General features: G+C 41.9%; 1 protein-coding gene across 1 annotated transcript in view; it reads left to right on the top strand.

Annotated features, from left to right (window-relative positions):
- slc4a3 (solute carrier family 4 member 3) overlaps nucleotides 1-15,000 on the top strand; it is a 134,650-nt gene that overhangs the window by 29,864 nt on the left and 89,786 nt on the right. The window contains exon 3 of the mRNA XM_061926563.1: nucleotides 14,442-14,625. Within this exon, the coding sequence (XP_061782547.1) occupies nucleotides 14,442-14,625 (184 nt within the window). The remainder of the gene's footprint in view (nucleotides 1-14,441; nucleotides 14,626-15,000) is intronic.

Genomic DNA, 15,000 nt, shown 5'->3' with positions numbered 1-15,000 from the left:
GTGCCATATTTTCCAGATTATAAGCGCACCTGTATATAAGCCACACCCACTAAAGTGTAGAAAGAAAGAACAAATGTTTCTATATATAAGCCGCACTGGACTGTAAGCTGCAGATAGATATGTTGGAAAATGAGAACTCTCTAATAACTAAAGTTCCTTGGGTGAATAATGTAAACTCACTACACCGGTATGTTTTAGCACTTTCATGGCGAGTTTACTGACAGATATAAGTAAGAACCTTACGCTACTTTATATTAGAAATGTCAACAGCGGAGGATGAATGTCCCATAACAAGAAGATAGAGAAAAAGAAGAACCTTTATTACCGTATTTAAAGGGGAACTACACTTTTTTTTTAAATGTTGCCTATCGTTCACAATCATTATGAGAGACAAAAACACACTTTTTTAAAATTGTTTTTATTTTTAAGATGATAAACAACGCCTGGAAGATGCGGCTAATGGGAGTAAGTAGCCTTCAAAACCCTCTATCAACGTTTTATATACAATCCTGCAATCGGATATCGGCAAAAAAAGCCATTTTCGGACATCCCTAGTTAAAGTGAATCGAAGCTGCAAAATGTGGAACTTGGAGCCATGCTATTTTGACATAAATGGAGTGCTTACCCAAATAAACCGGGAAAAAAACATCCCTGGCCAGCTGGACTAAACACACAACTGTCCATCGAGTGAGTCACATTTGATATTGATCATGATCCACGCAGAACGTCATGCGTGTGAGGTTAAAGTGAATCGAAGCTGCAAAATGTGGAACTTGGAGCCATGCTATATCGACATAAATGGAGTGCTTACCCAAATAAACCGGAAACAAAACGTCCCTGGCCAGCTGGACTAAACACACAACTGTCCATCGAGTGAGTCACATTTGATATTGATCATGATACACGCAGAGCGTCATGCGTGTGAGGTTAAAGTGAATCGAAGCTGCAAAATGTGGAACTTGGAGCCATGCTATATCGACATAAATGGAGTGCTTACCCAAATAAACCGGAAAAAAATGTCCCTGGCCAGCTGGACTAAACACACAACTGTCCATCGAGTGAGTCACATTTGATATTGATCATGATCCACGCAGAACGTCATGCGTGTGAGGTTAAAGTGAATCGAAGCTGCAAAATGTGGAACTTGGAGCCATGTTATATCGACATAAATGGAGTGCTTACCCAAATAAACCGGGAAAAAAAACGTCCCTGGCCAGCTAGACTAAACAAACAATTGTCCATCGAGTGAGTCTAATTTTATATTGATCACGATATACGCAGAACGTCATGCGTGTAGAAACAAAACATGAAATGTGGGCTAATACTTTACAGATACTGTAATATGATTGTTCATGTTTTGTTGACATTTCGTGTTGACGTAGAAGCTAGCTTATCTCTTGCCGTAGTTAGCTTCCACGGCTAATACCGAAGCATGCCGAGTTCCTCAGTGTTCGCTCTTACAACAATAATGTCGCTTCAGATTGGTTATCATACAGGTTACAGAACATAAATGAAGTATCGTTGACGGTTTATGAATGCATCTTTAAAGCGATTTAGAGGTAAAATTGATTGCTCCCGTTATCTGCATTGCAAGCCACCTAGAACAAGCCAATTAAAAAAAATAAATACAAATTAAGTCTTCTTGTCTCTCATAGTGATTGTGAACGATAAGCAAAATTCCAAGAAAAACACACAAGTTAGACATAAGACCAGATAATACAACGATGAATGACGTCCATAGGGAAAAGAAAACAATAATTGCGAACCATTTCGGATGAAGTACTTTGAATAAGAAAAAATGAGGTGCCAAGACTTAGACTGGACTAGACTCGTAGAGACCTTTTACGCTGTGTCTGACTTCAAATGCCTTGGCCTGGAGTAGGTTGCTCACGTCATTAAATGCATCCTGTCCCTCCATCCCACTGGTAATTAAGAGGTAATGGAGCCTTAAGTAGCGACATCTGAGAAGAAAGATCAGTAGCCAGGGCACTCGCCATGCCAGCACCAATCACAAGCTTAGCATCCTCTGCCTCCGATTGACCTATCAGAGGCATATAAGTGTAATACAGTTAGTATGATCCATATTTTTAAGCAAATTGTAGATGTATCGGGCCTAAATGACAAGCAAAACAATATCAATGCAGTAGTATGAGCAAATGGATGAGACCAAACAATAAGAGCATGCTCTGCAGTATCGAGGCCACTGATTGGCTTAGCCTTAGGCGGCGTTGCTATATTGAATTAAATGAGTTTAAAAGATAAAAGTGACTATGGGAGTGGTGTTCTATGTCTAGCGACCTCTCATTCATAATGCAAAAAAAGATATTTAGAAAGTCGCAAATAGAAATGGGTACCGTTTACATTTCAATCGATACTGCCGTATTTTCCGGACACACCAGATAATAAGGTCTAGTCAGGTTTTTTTTTCATATAAAAGGCGCACCGGATTATAGGGCGCATTAAAGGAGTCATATTATTATTGTACAGTGTTTCCCACAGGACAGGCATCTATTTGTGGTGGTGTGGTCGGGGGGTGGTGGCGGCGGCGGCAGCGCCGATGACCAAGAAGAACGCGGAGTTGGAATATAATTACAACATTTTATGTACATATTTATATACAGATTTGAACAATTAGTGATTCACTGAAATATATTTATTAATTGTGGTTCTTACAAAAAATATATCTTATAAAATATAAAAGCTCTGCCCCTTTAATTAGTGAATACTAAATAATTTAACTTTAGCCTACTACTACAACCATATTATTTACCAGCAACATGAAGTGAAACAGAGGCAGAGGTGTCCTGCCACAGTCAGTCAACCTCCTCCTCCTCCTCCTGCTGAACAGGTCGCACCTGTGGTCCGGACTGTAGGCCTACCTCCTCTCCAAGTCGAGCCCTTTTCGGCCGTTGAAAATATTTTTCTATACTCATGTGTGAAGGAGTGAACATCCAACATTAGAATTTATTACTAACGAGCAGAAGCGCTCTATGTACAGTGCCGTCTAACCTTAAGCGGCAGCAGCTCAACACATGCAGGGTTCAACGTTAAGGTTTTTTTCTACTTGCCCGACTTCTCAAATCTACTTGCCCCAATGTTTTTACTTGTCCTGCCTAGGTTTTTTTCTGGCTGTGTAGTGCTCATGGCTTATATCTTACTAAAATCCTTCCCGTTGACTATTTACAACACTACACAGTATTTATTATTATTATTATCTATAATTACATTTAAATGGCATTGCATACATGTAAAATTAAATGCTATTTCACATTATTTGACCAGTTGCAGTTACACCCATCTGAACAGGTCAGCCACCTGTTTAAAGCCCGATCACAGTTGAAATCTTGAAATGAAGGGCCTTTAATGGCCAAAACATTAACCTGGACAACATTTTAACAGCTGGTTGGCTCAGATTTTATTCTTTTCATTGCATTCACATGCTGCAGTGGACAGTGGACAATTTAGCTTCAGTCCACGTGTGTTTATTGACAACAGGGTTATAACCTGGACACGTTAGCTTGTCGGTGAAACGCTCGGTGAAATCGCGGATTAACGTTAAATATATGACGAGCCGCGAGCGATGCAGCTATAACCTATCTACCTATAACACCTGTAAAAATGAAGCAATGCTACCACGCTAGCAAGCGTTAGCTAGCCGGCTATGAGCCACCAAGCTGCTAACTATCGCCAAAGGGCACCATTTAAGTTTTTTTCCCCATGGCATCCTGGATCAAGGCTTTCAGCAGCTTTTGGACGTTTGAGGTAGAAACGTAGGAAGCGCCATCATTATGAAAAGTAGCCGGCGAGTATTTTGATCCCGTCCGTCCGTCCCTCTTCTTCTTCTTCTTCTGACCCACCAGGTGAATTAAGTGCTATTGGCGGAGTTACAATGCATAGTAGGCTACCGCCACCTACTGCACCGGAGGTGTAACTACAAGCAACATTCACAGACAGTTCCATTGCTTTTATGAGCGGTCGAGCGAGTCAAAAGCCGAAAAATCCATTTGTGGCGGACGTAATTCTTTCGTGGCGGGCCGCCACAAATAAATGAATGTGTGGGAAACACTGTTGTATTTTTTCTAAATGGAAAACACTTCCTTCTGGTCTACATCAGTGTTTTTCAACCTTTTTTGAGCCAAGGCACATTTTTTGCGTTGAATAAATGGGGAGGCACACCACCGGCAGAAATCATAAAAAAACGAAACTCAGTTGACAGAAAAAAGTCGTTGTTGCAATTGTTGGATATGACTTTAAACCACAACAAGCATGCATCAATATAGGTCTTGTCTCAAAGTAGGTGTACTGTCACGGCCTGTCACATCACGCCGTGACTTATTTGGAGTTTTTTGCTGTTTTCCTGTGTGTAGGGTTTTAGTTCTTGTCTTGCGCTCCTATTTTGGTGGCTTTTTCTCTTTTTTTGTTATTTTCCTGCAGCAGTTTCATGTCTTCCTTTGAGCGATATTTCCCGCATCTACTTTGTTTTAGCAATCAAGAATATTTCAGTAGTTTTTATCCTTCTTTGTGTGCCAATCATTGTTGATTGTCATGTCATGTTCGGATGTACATTGTGGACACCGTCTTTGCTCCACAGTAAGTCTTTGCTGTCGTCCAGCATTCTATTTTTGTTTATTTTTTAGCCAGTTCAGTTTTAGTTTCGCCCTCCCTAAGCTTCAATACCTTTTCTTAGGGGGCACTCACATTTTGTCTATTTTTGGTTTAAGCTATAGATACCTTTTTACCTGCACACTGCCTTCCGCTGTTTCTGACATCTACAAAGCAATTAGCTACCGGCTGCCACCTACTGATATGGAAGAGTATTACACGGTTACTCTGCCGAGCTCTAGACAGCACCGACACTCAACAACAACACATAATTTGCAGACTATAATTTCTGGTTTGCAAAAAATATTTTGAAATTAGGTGACATTAGATAATCTCCCACGGCACACCAGACTGTATCTCACAGCCCGGTGGTTGAAAAACACTGGTCTCCATAACATGTAATGGTGGTTCTTTGGTCAAAATGTTGCATAGATGATGTTTTACAGATCATCTTCAAGCCGCTTTCTGACAGTCGCTTCCGGATGCGCCGTTTTGTGGGCGGTCTTATTTACGTGGCTCACCTTCGGCGGCGTCTTCTCCCCGTCATCTTTGTTGTAGCGGTGTAGCGTGCAAGGACAGGAGTGGAAGAAGTGTCAAAAGATGGAGCTAACTGTTTTAATGACATTCAGACTTTACTGAGCAGCATCTCCTCATCCGGAAACAACAACTAGGCCGGAAATCTGTCCCATGAAAAACCGGCCGGCCGGAATTCTAATAACTAAAGTTCCTTGGGTGAATAATATAAACTCACTACACCGGTATGTTTTAGCCCTTTCATGGCGAGTTTACTGACAGATATAAGTAAGAACTTTACACTACTTTATATTAAAAATGGCAACAGCGGAGGATGAATGTCCCATAGCAAGAAGATAGAGACAAAGAAGAAGCTTATCGACTATGGCATCGCCATGGACTACAAAGGCAGATTTGCACAAATTTTCAGGACTTATGCAGATCCCAAATACACATCAGCAGGTACCAGAAGGTATGAGAAGTTGCTTTTGCATAATATTGCGAAACAAAACGCCAGATAATATGTCTTACCTTATACACACACCATAATAATACTCGTACGTAGAAGCACAGTACAATGTGTGAAGTGAAGTGAGTTATATTTATATAGCGCTTTTCTCTAGTGACTCAAAGCGCTTTACATAGTGAAACCCAATACCTAAGTTACATTTAAACCAATGTGGGTGGCACTAGGGGCAGATGGGTAAAGTGTCTTGCCCAAGGACACAACGACAGCGACTAGGATGGCAGAAGCTGGGATCGAACCCGGAATCCTCAAGTTGCTGGCACGGCCACCCTACCAACCGAGCTATACAGATATATAAGCCATCATGCGGTGCGACTTCATACCTTACCAAAGTCGTACTAAAACATTTAGATAGATTTTTGAGCGCCGTGTGTAATGTTCTATATTTTCAATGGAACATATAAAATGTCTGTGATGAGGTGGAGACTTGTCCAGGGTGTACCCCGCCTTCCGCTCGATTGTAACTGAGGTAGGCTCCAGCGAACCCCCCCGCGACTCCAAAAGGGTCAAGCGGTAGAAAATGGATGGATGGGCATATGAAATGTTGGTGTTGTTTACTTGAGTCATATTGCAGTCTACACGTATGTCTTATGTGTGACTGCCATCTACTGGTCACACTTATTATTTCACTATGTACCAAATAAAATAGCTTTGAGGTCGGTAAGCACAACCAAAATTATTCCGGGCATTAGGCGCACCGGATTATAAGGCGCACTGTCGGGATTTGAGAAAATTAAAGGATTTTAAGTGCGCCTTATAGTCCGATACACACGTTAGTACCCAAACGTTGCCTAAATTTGTACTTAAAAAATGGACAACTTGCAAATTCTTGCAAAAAAACAAACCTTGTTATCATACGATTTTGTGGCATTATACTTTAAATGTGTTAAAGGGGAACTGCACTTTTTGAGGGGAATTGTTACCATCATTCACTATCCCTAAGTAAGACCAGAACACATATACTTTTATTTTGAAAGCATTCTAACTCGTAAAGAAACGGAGGTCATGGTATTTGCTGTGTTCTGCTTATGAAACACTCTAAAAAACCCTCCATCAAATTAATTAATTCATTCAAATCAATCATCCAAAACCCAAAACTAAGGTGATTGTCATGGCCATGATGAGCAGTAGAGGGGTAAGTGGGGATGTTGTAAGGGGCCCCAAGCAAATGGGGTCCCCTGGGCTTTGTAGAGTCTGAAGATTTTTTTTCCTGCCATTTAAATAGGTCATTTAAAACAAAAAAGACATAAATGTTCATCTAAAATTATATCATAACGTCATCATTCTTGGCTCACCTTTAAACATTCACACAGTACCAGCATTTTGTTAAAAAAAAAAAAAAGGATGAGGTGATAAAAGAAAGGTAAAAATGTGATGCATCTATTTGGGGCAGCAAAGGAAAGTTATGCACTTGTTTCACTTTTGCATCTCATTGCACTTAACTGTGGTGCGTTCAAAGACCCTTGGTTAAAGTTAAAGACAGGGGGAGACTTAACTCCCAGGAGAGGCACTAATAATATTATAATCATAACAATAATAATGTTAGGGATATCACACTATATGAATTTCTTATCACGGTTATTGTGACCAAAATTATCACGGTTATGATTATTATTGCGGTATTTTTAAATGAGTTTTACATTTTCAAAAAGCACTTATACTGAAATCTTTTAACTAAGTTTTATTAAAAAATAACACAAACAAAACCCTGTGATGAGGGGGCGACTTGTCCAGGGTGTACCCCGCCTTCCGCCCAAATGCAGCTGAGATAGGCTCCAGCCCCCGCCCCCCCAGTAGAAAATGAATGGATGGAAACAAAACATTATTGTAGATAAATAGACTGTTTCATCGACCTTAAGTAGAAATTTAATGTGCATATTAAAGCAGCTTAAACATTAAAAACAAGGTAATATGGTTGAAATAAATAACATAAATAACTTAAATAAATGTGAAAATTGGGCACGATAGCAATTTATGGACATAAAGGATACAAAAATAAAAATAAAAATGTGGAAGATGGCACCTGGTGGCCATAAGAGGTAACTGCACTTTCTGGTCATATAGATAAAAATAGTGTTCATGTATGAGATCTAGTCTTACACATAGTTGAATGTGCATATTAAAGCAACTTAAGCATTAAAAACATAGCAATATGGTTGGAATAAACAACATAAATAACTTAAATAAATGTGAAAATTGTGCACGATAGCAATTTATGGACATAAAAGATAAAAAATAAAAAATAAAATTGTGGAAGATGGCACCTGGTGGCCATAAGAGGTAACTGCACTTTCTGGCCATATAGATAAAAATAGTGTTCATGTATGAGATCTGGTCTTACACATAGTTGAATGTGCATATTAAAGCAACTTAAGCATTAAAAACATAGCAATATGGTTGGAATAAACAACATAAATAACTTAAATAAATGTGAAAATTGTGCACGATAGCAATTTATGGACATAAAAGATAAAAAATAAAAAATAAAATTGTGGAAGATGGCACCTGGTGGCCATAAGAGGTAACTGCACTTTCTGGCCATATAGATAAAAATAGTGTTCATGTATGAGATCTGGTCTTACACATAGTTGAATGTGCATATTAAAGCAACTTAAGCATTAAAAACATAGCAATATGGTTGGAATAAATAACATAAATAACTTAAATAAATGTGAAAAATGTGCACAATAGCAATTTATGGACATAAAAAATAAAAAATAAAATTGTGTAAGATGGCACCTGGTGGCCAGAAGAGGTAACTGCACTTCCTGGCCATATAGATAAAAATAGTGTTCATGTATAAGATCTAGTCTTACACATAGTTGAATGTGCATAATAAAGCAACTTAAGCATTAAAAACCAAATAATATGGCAGAAAAAAAACCACATAAATAACTCAAATAAATCTGAAAATTGTGCAAGGTAGCACATTTTTGGACATACAAGTTCCATCCATCCATCCATCCATCCATCTTCTTCCGCTTATCCGAGGTCGGGTCGCGGGGGCAGCAGCCTAAGCAGGGAAGCCCAGACTTCCCTCTCCCCAGCCACTTCGTCCAGCTCCTCCCGGTGGATCCCGAGGCGTTCCCAGGCCAGCCGGGAGACATAGTCTTCCCAACGTGTCCTGGGTCTTCCCCGTGGCCTCCTACCGGTCGGACGTGCCCGAAACACCTCCCGAGGGAGGCGTTCGGGTGGCATCCTGACCAGATGCCCGAACCACCTCATCTGGCTCCTCTCGATATGGAGGAGCAGCGGCTTTACTTTGAGCTCCCCCCGGATGGCAGAGCTTCTCACCCTATCTCTAAGGGAGAGCCCCGCCACCCGGCGGAGGAAACTCATTTCGGCCGCTTGTACCCGTGATCTTGTCCTTTCGGTCATGACCCAAAGCTCATGACCATAGGTGAGGATGGGAACGTAGATCGACCGGTAAATCGAGAGCTTTGCCTTCTGGCTCAGCTCCTTCTTCACCACAACGGATCGATACAGCGTCCGCATTACTGAAGATGCCGCACCGATCCGCCTGTCGATCTCACGATCCACTCTTCCCTCACTCGTGAACAAGACTCCGAGGTACTTGAACTCCTCCACTTGGGGCAAGATCTCCTCCCCAACCCGGAGATGGCACTCCACCCTTTTCCGGGCGAGAACCATGGACTCGGATTTGGAGGTGCTGATTCTCATCCCAGTCGCTTCACACTCGGCTGCGAACCGATCCAGTGAGAGCTGAAGATCTTGGCCAGATGAAGCCATCAGGACCACATCATCTGCAAAAAGCAGAGACCTAATCCTGCAGCCACCAAACCAGATACCCTCAACGCCCTGACTGCGCCTAGAAATTCTGTCCATAAAGGTTATGAACAGAATCGGTGACAAAGGGCAGCCCTGGCGGAGTCCAACCCTCACTGGAAACGTGTCCGACTTACTGCCGGCAATGCGGACCAAGCTCTGACACCGATTATACAGGGAGCGAACCGCCACATTAAGACAGTCCGTTACCCCATACTCTCTGAGCACTCCCCACAGGACTTCCCGGGGTACACGGTCGAATGCCTTCTCCAAGTCCACAAAGCACACGTAGACTGGTTGGGCAAACTCCCATGCACCCTCAAGGACCCTGCCGAGAGTATAGAGCTGGTCCACAGTTCCACGACCAGGACGAAAACCACACTGTTCCTCCTGAATCCGAGGTTCGACTATCCGGCGTAGCCTCCTCTCCAGTACACCTGAATAGACCTTACCGGGAAGGCTGAGGAGTGTGATCCCACGATAGTTGGAACACACCCTCCGGTTCCCCTTCTTAAAGAGAGGAACCACCACCCCGGTCTGCCAATCCAGAGGTACCGCCCCCGATGTCCACGCGATGTTGCAGAGTCTTGTCAACCAAGACAGCCCCACAACATCCAGAGCCGTAAGGAACTCCGGGCGGATCTCATCCACCCCCGGGGCCTTGCCACCGAGGAGCTTTTTAACTACCTCGGCAACCTCAGCCCCAGAAATAGGAGAGCCCACCACAGATTCCCCAGGCCCTGCTTCCTCATAGGAAGACGTGCTGGTAGGATTGAGGAGGTCTTCGAAGTATTCTCTCCACCGATCCACAACATCCGCAGTCGAGGTCAACAGAGCACCATCCCCACCATACACGGTGTTGACACTGCACTGCTTCCCCTTCCTGAGGCGGCGGATGGTGGTCCAGAATTGCTTCGAAGCCGTCCGGAAGTCTTTTTCCATGGCCTCACCGAACTCCTCCCATGTCCGAGTTTTTGCCTCCGCGACCGCTGAAGCCGCACACCGCTTGGCCTGTCGGTACCTGTCTGCTGCGTCAGGAGTCCCATGAGCCAAAAGAACCCGATAGGACTCCTTCTTCAGCTTGACGGCATCCCTCACCGCCGGTGTCCACCAACGGGTTCTAGGATTACCGCCACGACAGGCACCAACTACCCTGCGGCCACAGCTCCAATCGGCCGCCCCGACAACAGAGGTACGGAACATCGTCCACTCGGACTCAATGTCCAGCGCCTCCCTCGTGACATGTTCAAAGTTCTTCCGGAGGTGGGAATTGAAACTCTCTCTGACAGGAGACTCTGCTAGACGTTCCCAGCAAACCCTCACAATGCGTTTGGGCCTGCCAGGTCTGTCCGGCATCCTCCCCCACCATCGCAGCCAACTCACCACCAGGTGGTGATCGGTAGAAAGCTCCGCCCCTCTCTTCACCCGAGTGTCCAAAACATGAGGCCGCAAATCCGATGACACAACTACAAAGTCGATCATGGAACTGCGGCCTAGGGTGTCCTGGTGCCAAGTGCACATATGGACACCCTTATGTTTGAACATGGTGTTTGTTATTGACAATCCGTGACGAGCACAAAAGTCCAATAACAAAACACCACTCGGGTTCAGATCCGGGCGGCCATTCTTCCCAATCACGCCTCTCCAGGTTTCACTGTCGTTGCCAACATGAGCGTTGAAGTCCCCCAGTAGAACGAGGGAATCACCCGGGGGAGCACTCTCCAGTACTCCCTCGAGTGAATCCAAAAAGGGTGGGTAATCTGAACTGCCGTTGGGCAGTCAGGACCCGTCCCCCCACCCGAAGGCGGAGGGAGGCTACCCTCTCGTCCACCGGGTTGAACTCCAACGTGCAGGCTTTGAGCCGAGGGGAAACAAGAATTGCCACCCCAGCCCGTCGCCTCTCATTGCCGGCAACGCCAGAGTGGAAGAGAGTCCAGCCCCTGTCAAGAGAACTGGTTCCAGAGCCCTTGCTGTGCGTCGAAGTGAGTCCGACTATATCTAGCCGGAACTTCTCCACCTCACGCACTAGCTCAGGCTCCTTCCCCCCCAGCGAGGTGACGTTCCACGTCCCAAGAGCTAGCTTCTGTAGCCGAGGATCGGACCGCCAAGTGCCCTGCCTTCGGCTTCCGCCCAGCTCACATCGCACCCGACCTCTATGACCCCTGCTATGGGTGGTGAGCCCATTGGAGGGGGGACCCACGTTGCCTCTTCGGGCTGTGCCCGGCCGGGCCCCATGGGGACAGGCCCGGCCACCAGGCGCTCGCCATCGTGCCACACCTCCGGGCCTGGCTCCAGAGGAGGGCCCCGGTGACCCGCGTCCGGGCGAGGGAAATCTGGGTTCCTTGTTCGTGTTCTTCATAGAGGTCTTCGAGCTGCTCTTTGTCTGATCCCTCACCTAGGACCAGTTTGCCTTGGGAGACCCTACCAGGGGGCATAGAAGCCCCCGGACAACATAGCTCCTAGGATCATTGGGACACGCAAACTCCTCTACCACGTTAAGGTGGCAGCTCAGAGAGGAGGGACATACAAGTTAAAAAATAAAAACAAATTGTGGAAGATAGCACCTGGTGGCCATAAGAGGTAACTGCACTTTCTGGCCATTTAGATAAAAATAGTGTTTATGTACGAGATCTAGTCTTATACATACGGCTGCCAATTATGGCCAAGATAATAATTAAGGTTATTTTTATTAATATTGAAATCATGATTATTGATTATGTTAGGTAAAGCAGAGTTGGGGTGTGGACGTGACGCCATCATGTAATTTGTAATGTCTTTTAAAAAGGCTATAGATAAACGTTATCCATAAATTTAAAGACAAATATGTTGTTTTTTTCTCAATTAATAATATCAACGTGTCATGTTTTTCTCATTACACGATGCATTTATCTCTCTTTTTACATTTTGATAGAGAGAGGTAGTTTTTTAATTTATGTACATTTCATATGTACAGATCCATTAAGAATTTGAGCAGAAATATGTGGGATATGAATTAACTATACACAATAAAACATGAATAAAATGCTATGTCACTTGAATGGTTTTTAAAGTAATAAAAAAACACAAGTAATGTAAAAAAAAACTACTTTTTGATATCAATATAAAACACAAAGTAGTTTGACTAATGAAGATAAAGTCTAATAAACAAGCTTTGTTCTTCTCCAACAACGCCGCCTAGTGGTTCAGTGCAACAGTTTGGCCAACAAAGATAAACAGGAGTGACACCTCTCACATCGAATACACAATCTTCACAGCCTGCGTTTAATTCGATGAGATGACAAAACATTACAGCTAGTATTTGTGTTATCGGAACATAAATAAAGGATGATCGAAAATCCCAGGAAACAAACTAAAGACTTTATAAACAAGTTGTGGCAATGTTCACGACACATCGCCTGCTGCATGTTTCCTCACCTCATTAACTCTCAGTCACAGCTGATGGACGCTGTATTGAGAAAATAAAAGCAACCTAAAATAGTTTTCTCCTTCAATGTATATTTTTAGTGTGAGACAAATGTGTCTGTCTCCAATATTGTCCACACATGTCGCCATATAAAAACAGCAGTGCGCTATTGAACTATTGCTATTGCCTAATGTACGGAATAATTCTGATTGTGCTTACCGACCTCGAAGCAATTTTATTTGGTACATGGTGTAATGATAAGTGTGACCAGTAGATGGCAGTCACACATAAGAGATACGTGTAGACTGCGATATGATGCCAGTAAGCAACACCAAAACGTTAAATGTTCCAATGAAAATAAAGAACATTACACACAGCACTAAAAAAAAGGTGTCAAAATGTTTTAATATGAAAAAAAAAACTGACTGGGCCTTATTATAATATAATCCGTTGCGCCCTATGGTCCGGAAAATACGGTAGTTTTATGTTCCGCCATGTTTTTTTTAAGCCAAACGACGCTAGTGCGCATGCGTCAGCATGTGACTTCGTTTCCAGGAAGTAAGCAGTGTTGCCTAAAATGCATTAATAAATGACGTTTTTTCCTTAATTAAAAATGTAAACGCTATTACTAACCGTCGGTAATTTTACCGTTTACCATTACATCATATTCCCCACTAGTGGTAATCTGATATGCGTCAGATAATTACTACTTTGTAAAGGAAAACTTTTTTCTAATCATATTTTTGTGAAAAATTATTCGTTATTGGAATATTTAAATTTATATTATGGCCATTTTATATTGAATTGTTGGATAAATAAATAAAATAAAAAACCTAACCCATTTAGGGGTTTTAATCGAGATATTTTCTGAGTCAGTGTTTCTTTAACGCCATTAATTTAATATTTAATTTAATATTATAATATTAATTAATTAATTATTATATAATTATATAATATTCATAATATTTAATTTAATTTAATATTTAATTTAACGCCATTAATTTAATATTCAAACACAGTGTTACTGTTCAAATTGTGTGTAAAGGTACATCAGCCAAACATCCTAAATGTGTTTGTTAAATTAAACCGCTGCCTTGTTTTTAATGCATATTTAGACCTACTATGCTACTGTATTTTAATGTTGGTCATTATGATGGTACTTGGTGAGCCAAGTTCTTTCTGAGGAGGTACTTGAGAGCCACTGTTCTAAATACAGTACCATGGGGCAGCCACGTTGGGTTTAGGTTAGAGGGCCCTTTAGGGGTCTCGCGTATGGGCGCCCAGAATTTAATGCTACATCCTTGCTGATGAGTGAATGTAAACTTTTGAACGCAACTGTACAATATTGATATACCGACGTAAAACCACAGTAAAAAATATATTTTGTGATATATTTATATAAACACTGTTGTATCGACCATACACTGATACTATTCTAGGTATACTATATACTGTATCCAATTTGAATAGAATTAAATCAGCAATTCTTTACTGCACGTTCATTTAATTTCCTCACATTTGTCAAGGATACCTTTCAGTTTTTGATGCACCGCCACTGCTTGGTGTTTGGTGACTCCACACTAGGTCGTGCTGTTGTACTTTTTATCCCAGGCAAGGGAGGCTGACGACCATGAGGAAGAATCACTGGATAAACAGAAAGAAGAGAAGGAGGAGGAGGAGGAAGAGGACTGGGAGAAAGCACTTTCTGTCGAGTGCTTTGCCGACATCATCAGTGACTCTGCGTCCGCCAGTGCTGACAGGATGGGACGGAATTACACCGAAAAAGATTTTGAGTGTAAGTAAGGAAATTAGGTACAAATTACTGTATATACTGTACATGAACACAGCTGTTGTAAATCTAGTAACATAGAAATATTTGTATATGTTTTGCATTTTTATTGGTAACTTTTATTCAAATTATGTGTTTTCTCTCATTGTGAGAGGTCATTAATTAATTAAAAATATATATATAAAAAACAAAACAAAAACAAAAAACAAAAACAAAAAAATTATAATAATATATATATATATATATATATATATATATATATATATATATATATATATATATATATATATATATATATATATATATATATACATATCTATATATATGTATGTATGTGTATATATGTATGTATGTATATTTACATATGTATATGTGTGTTTG

Source organism: Nerophis lumbriciformis, linkage group LG31 (assembly GCF_033978685.3).
Source record: "Nerophis lumbriciformis linkage group LG31, RoL_Nlum_v2.1, whole genome shotgun sequence".
In the NCBI taxonomy this organism is placed as follows: Eukaryota; Metazoa; Chordata; class Actinopteri; order Syngnathiformes; family Syngnathidae; genus Nerophis; species Nerophis lumbriciformis.
This window is presented reverse-complemented; position numbering and strand designations above follow the sequence as displayed.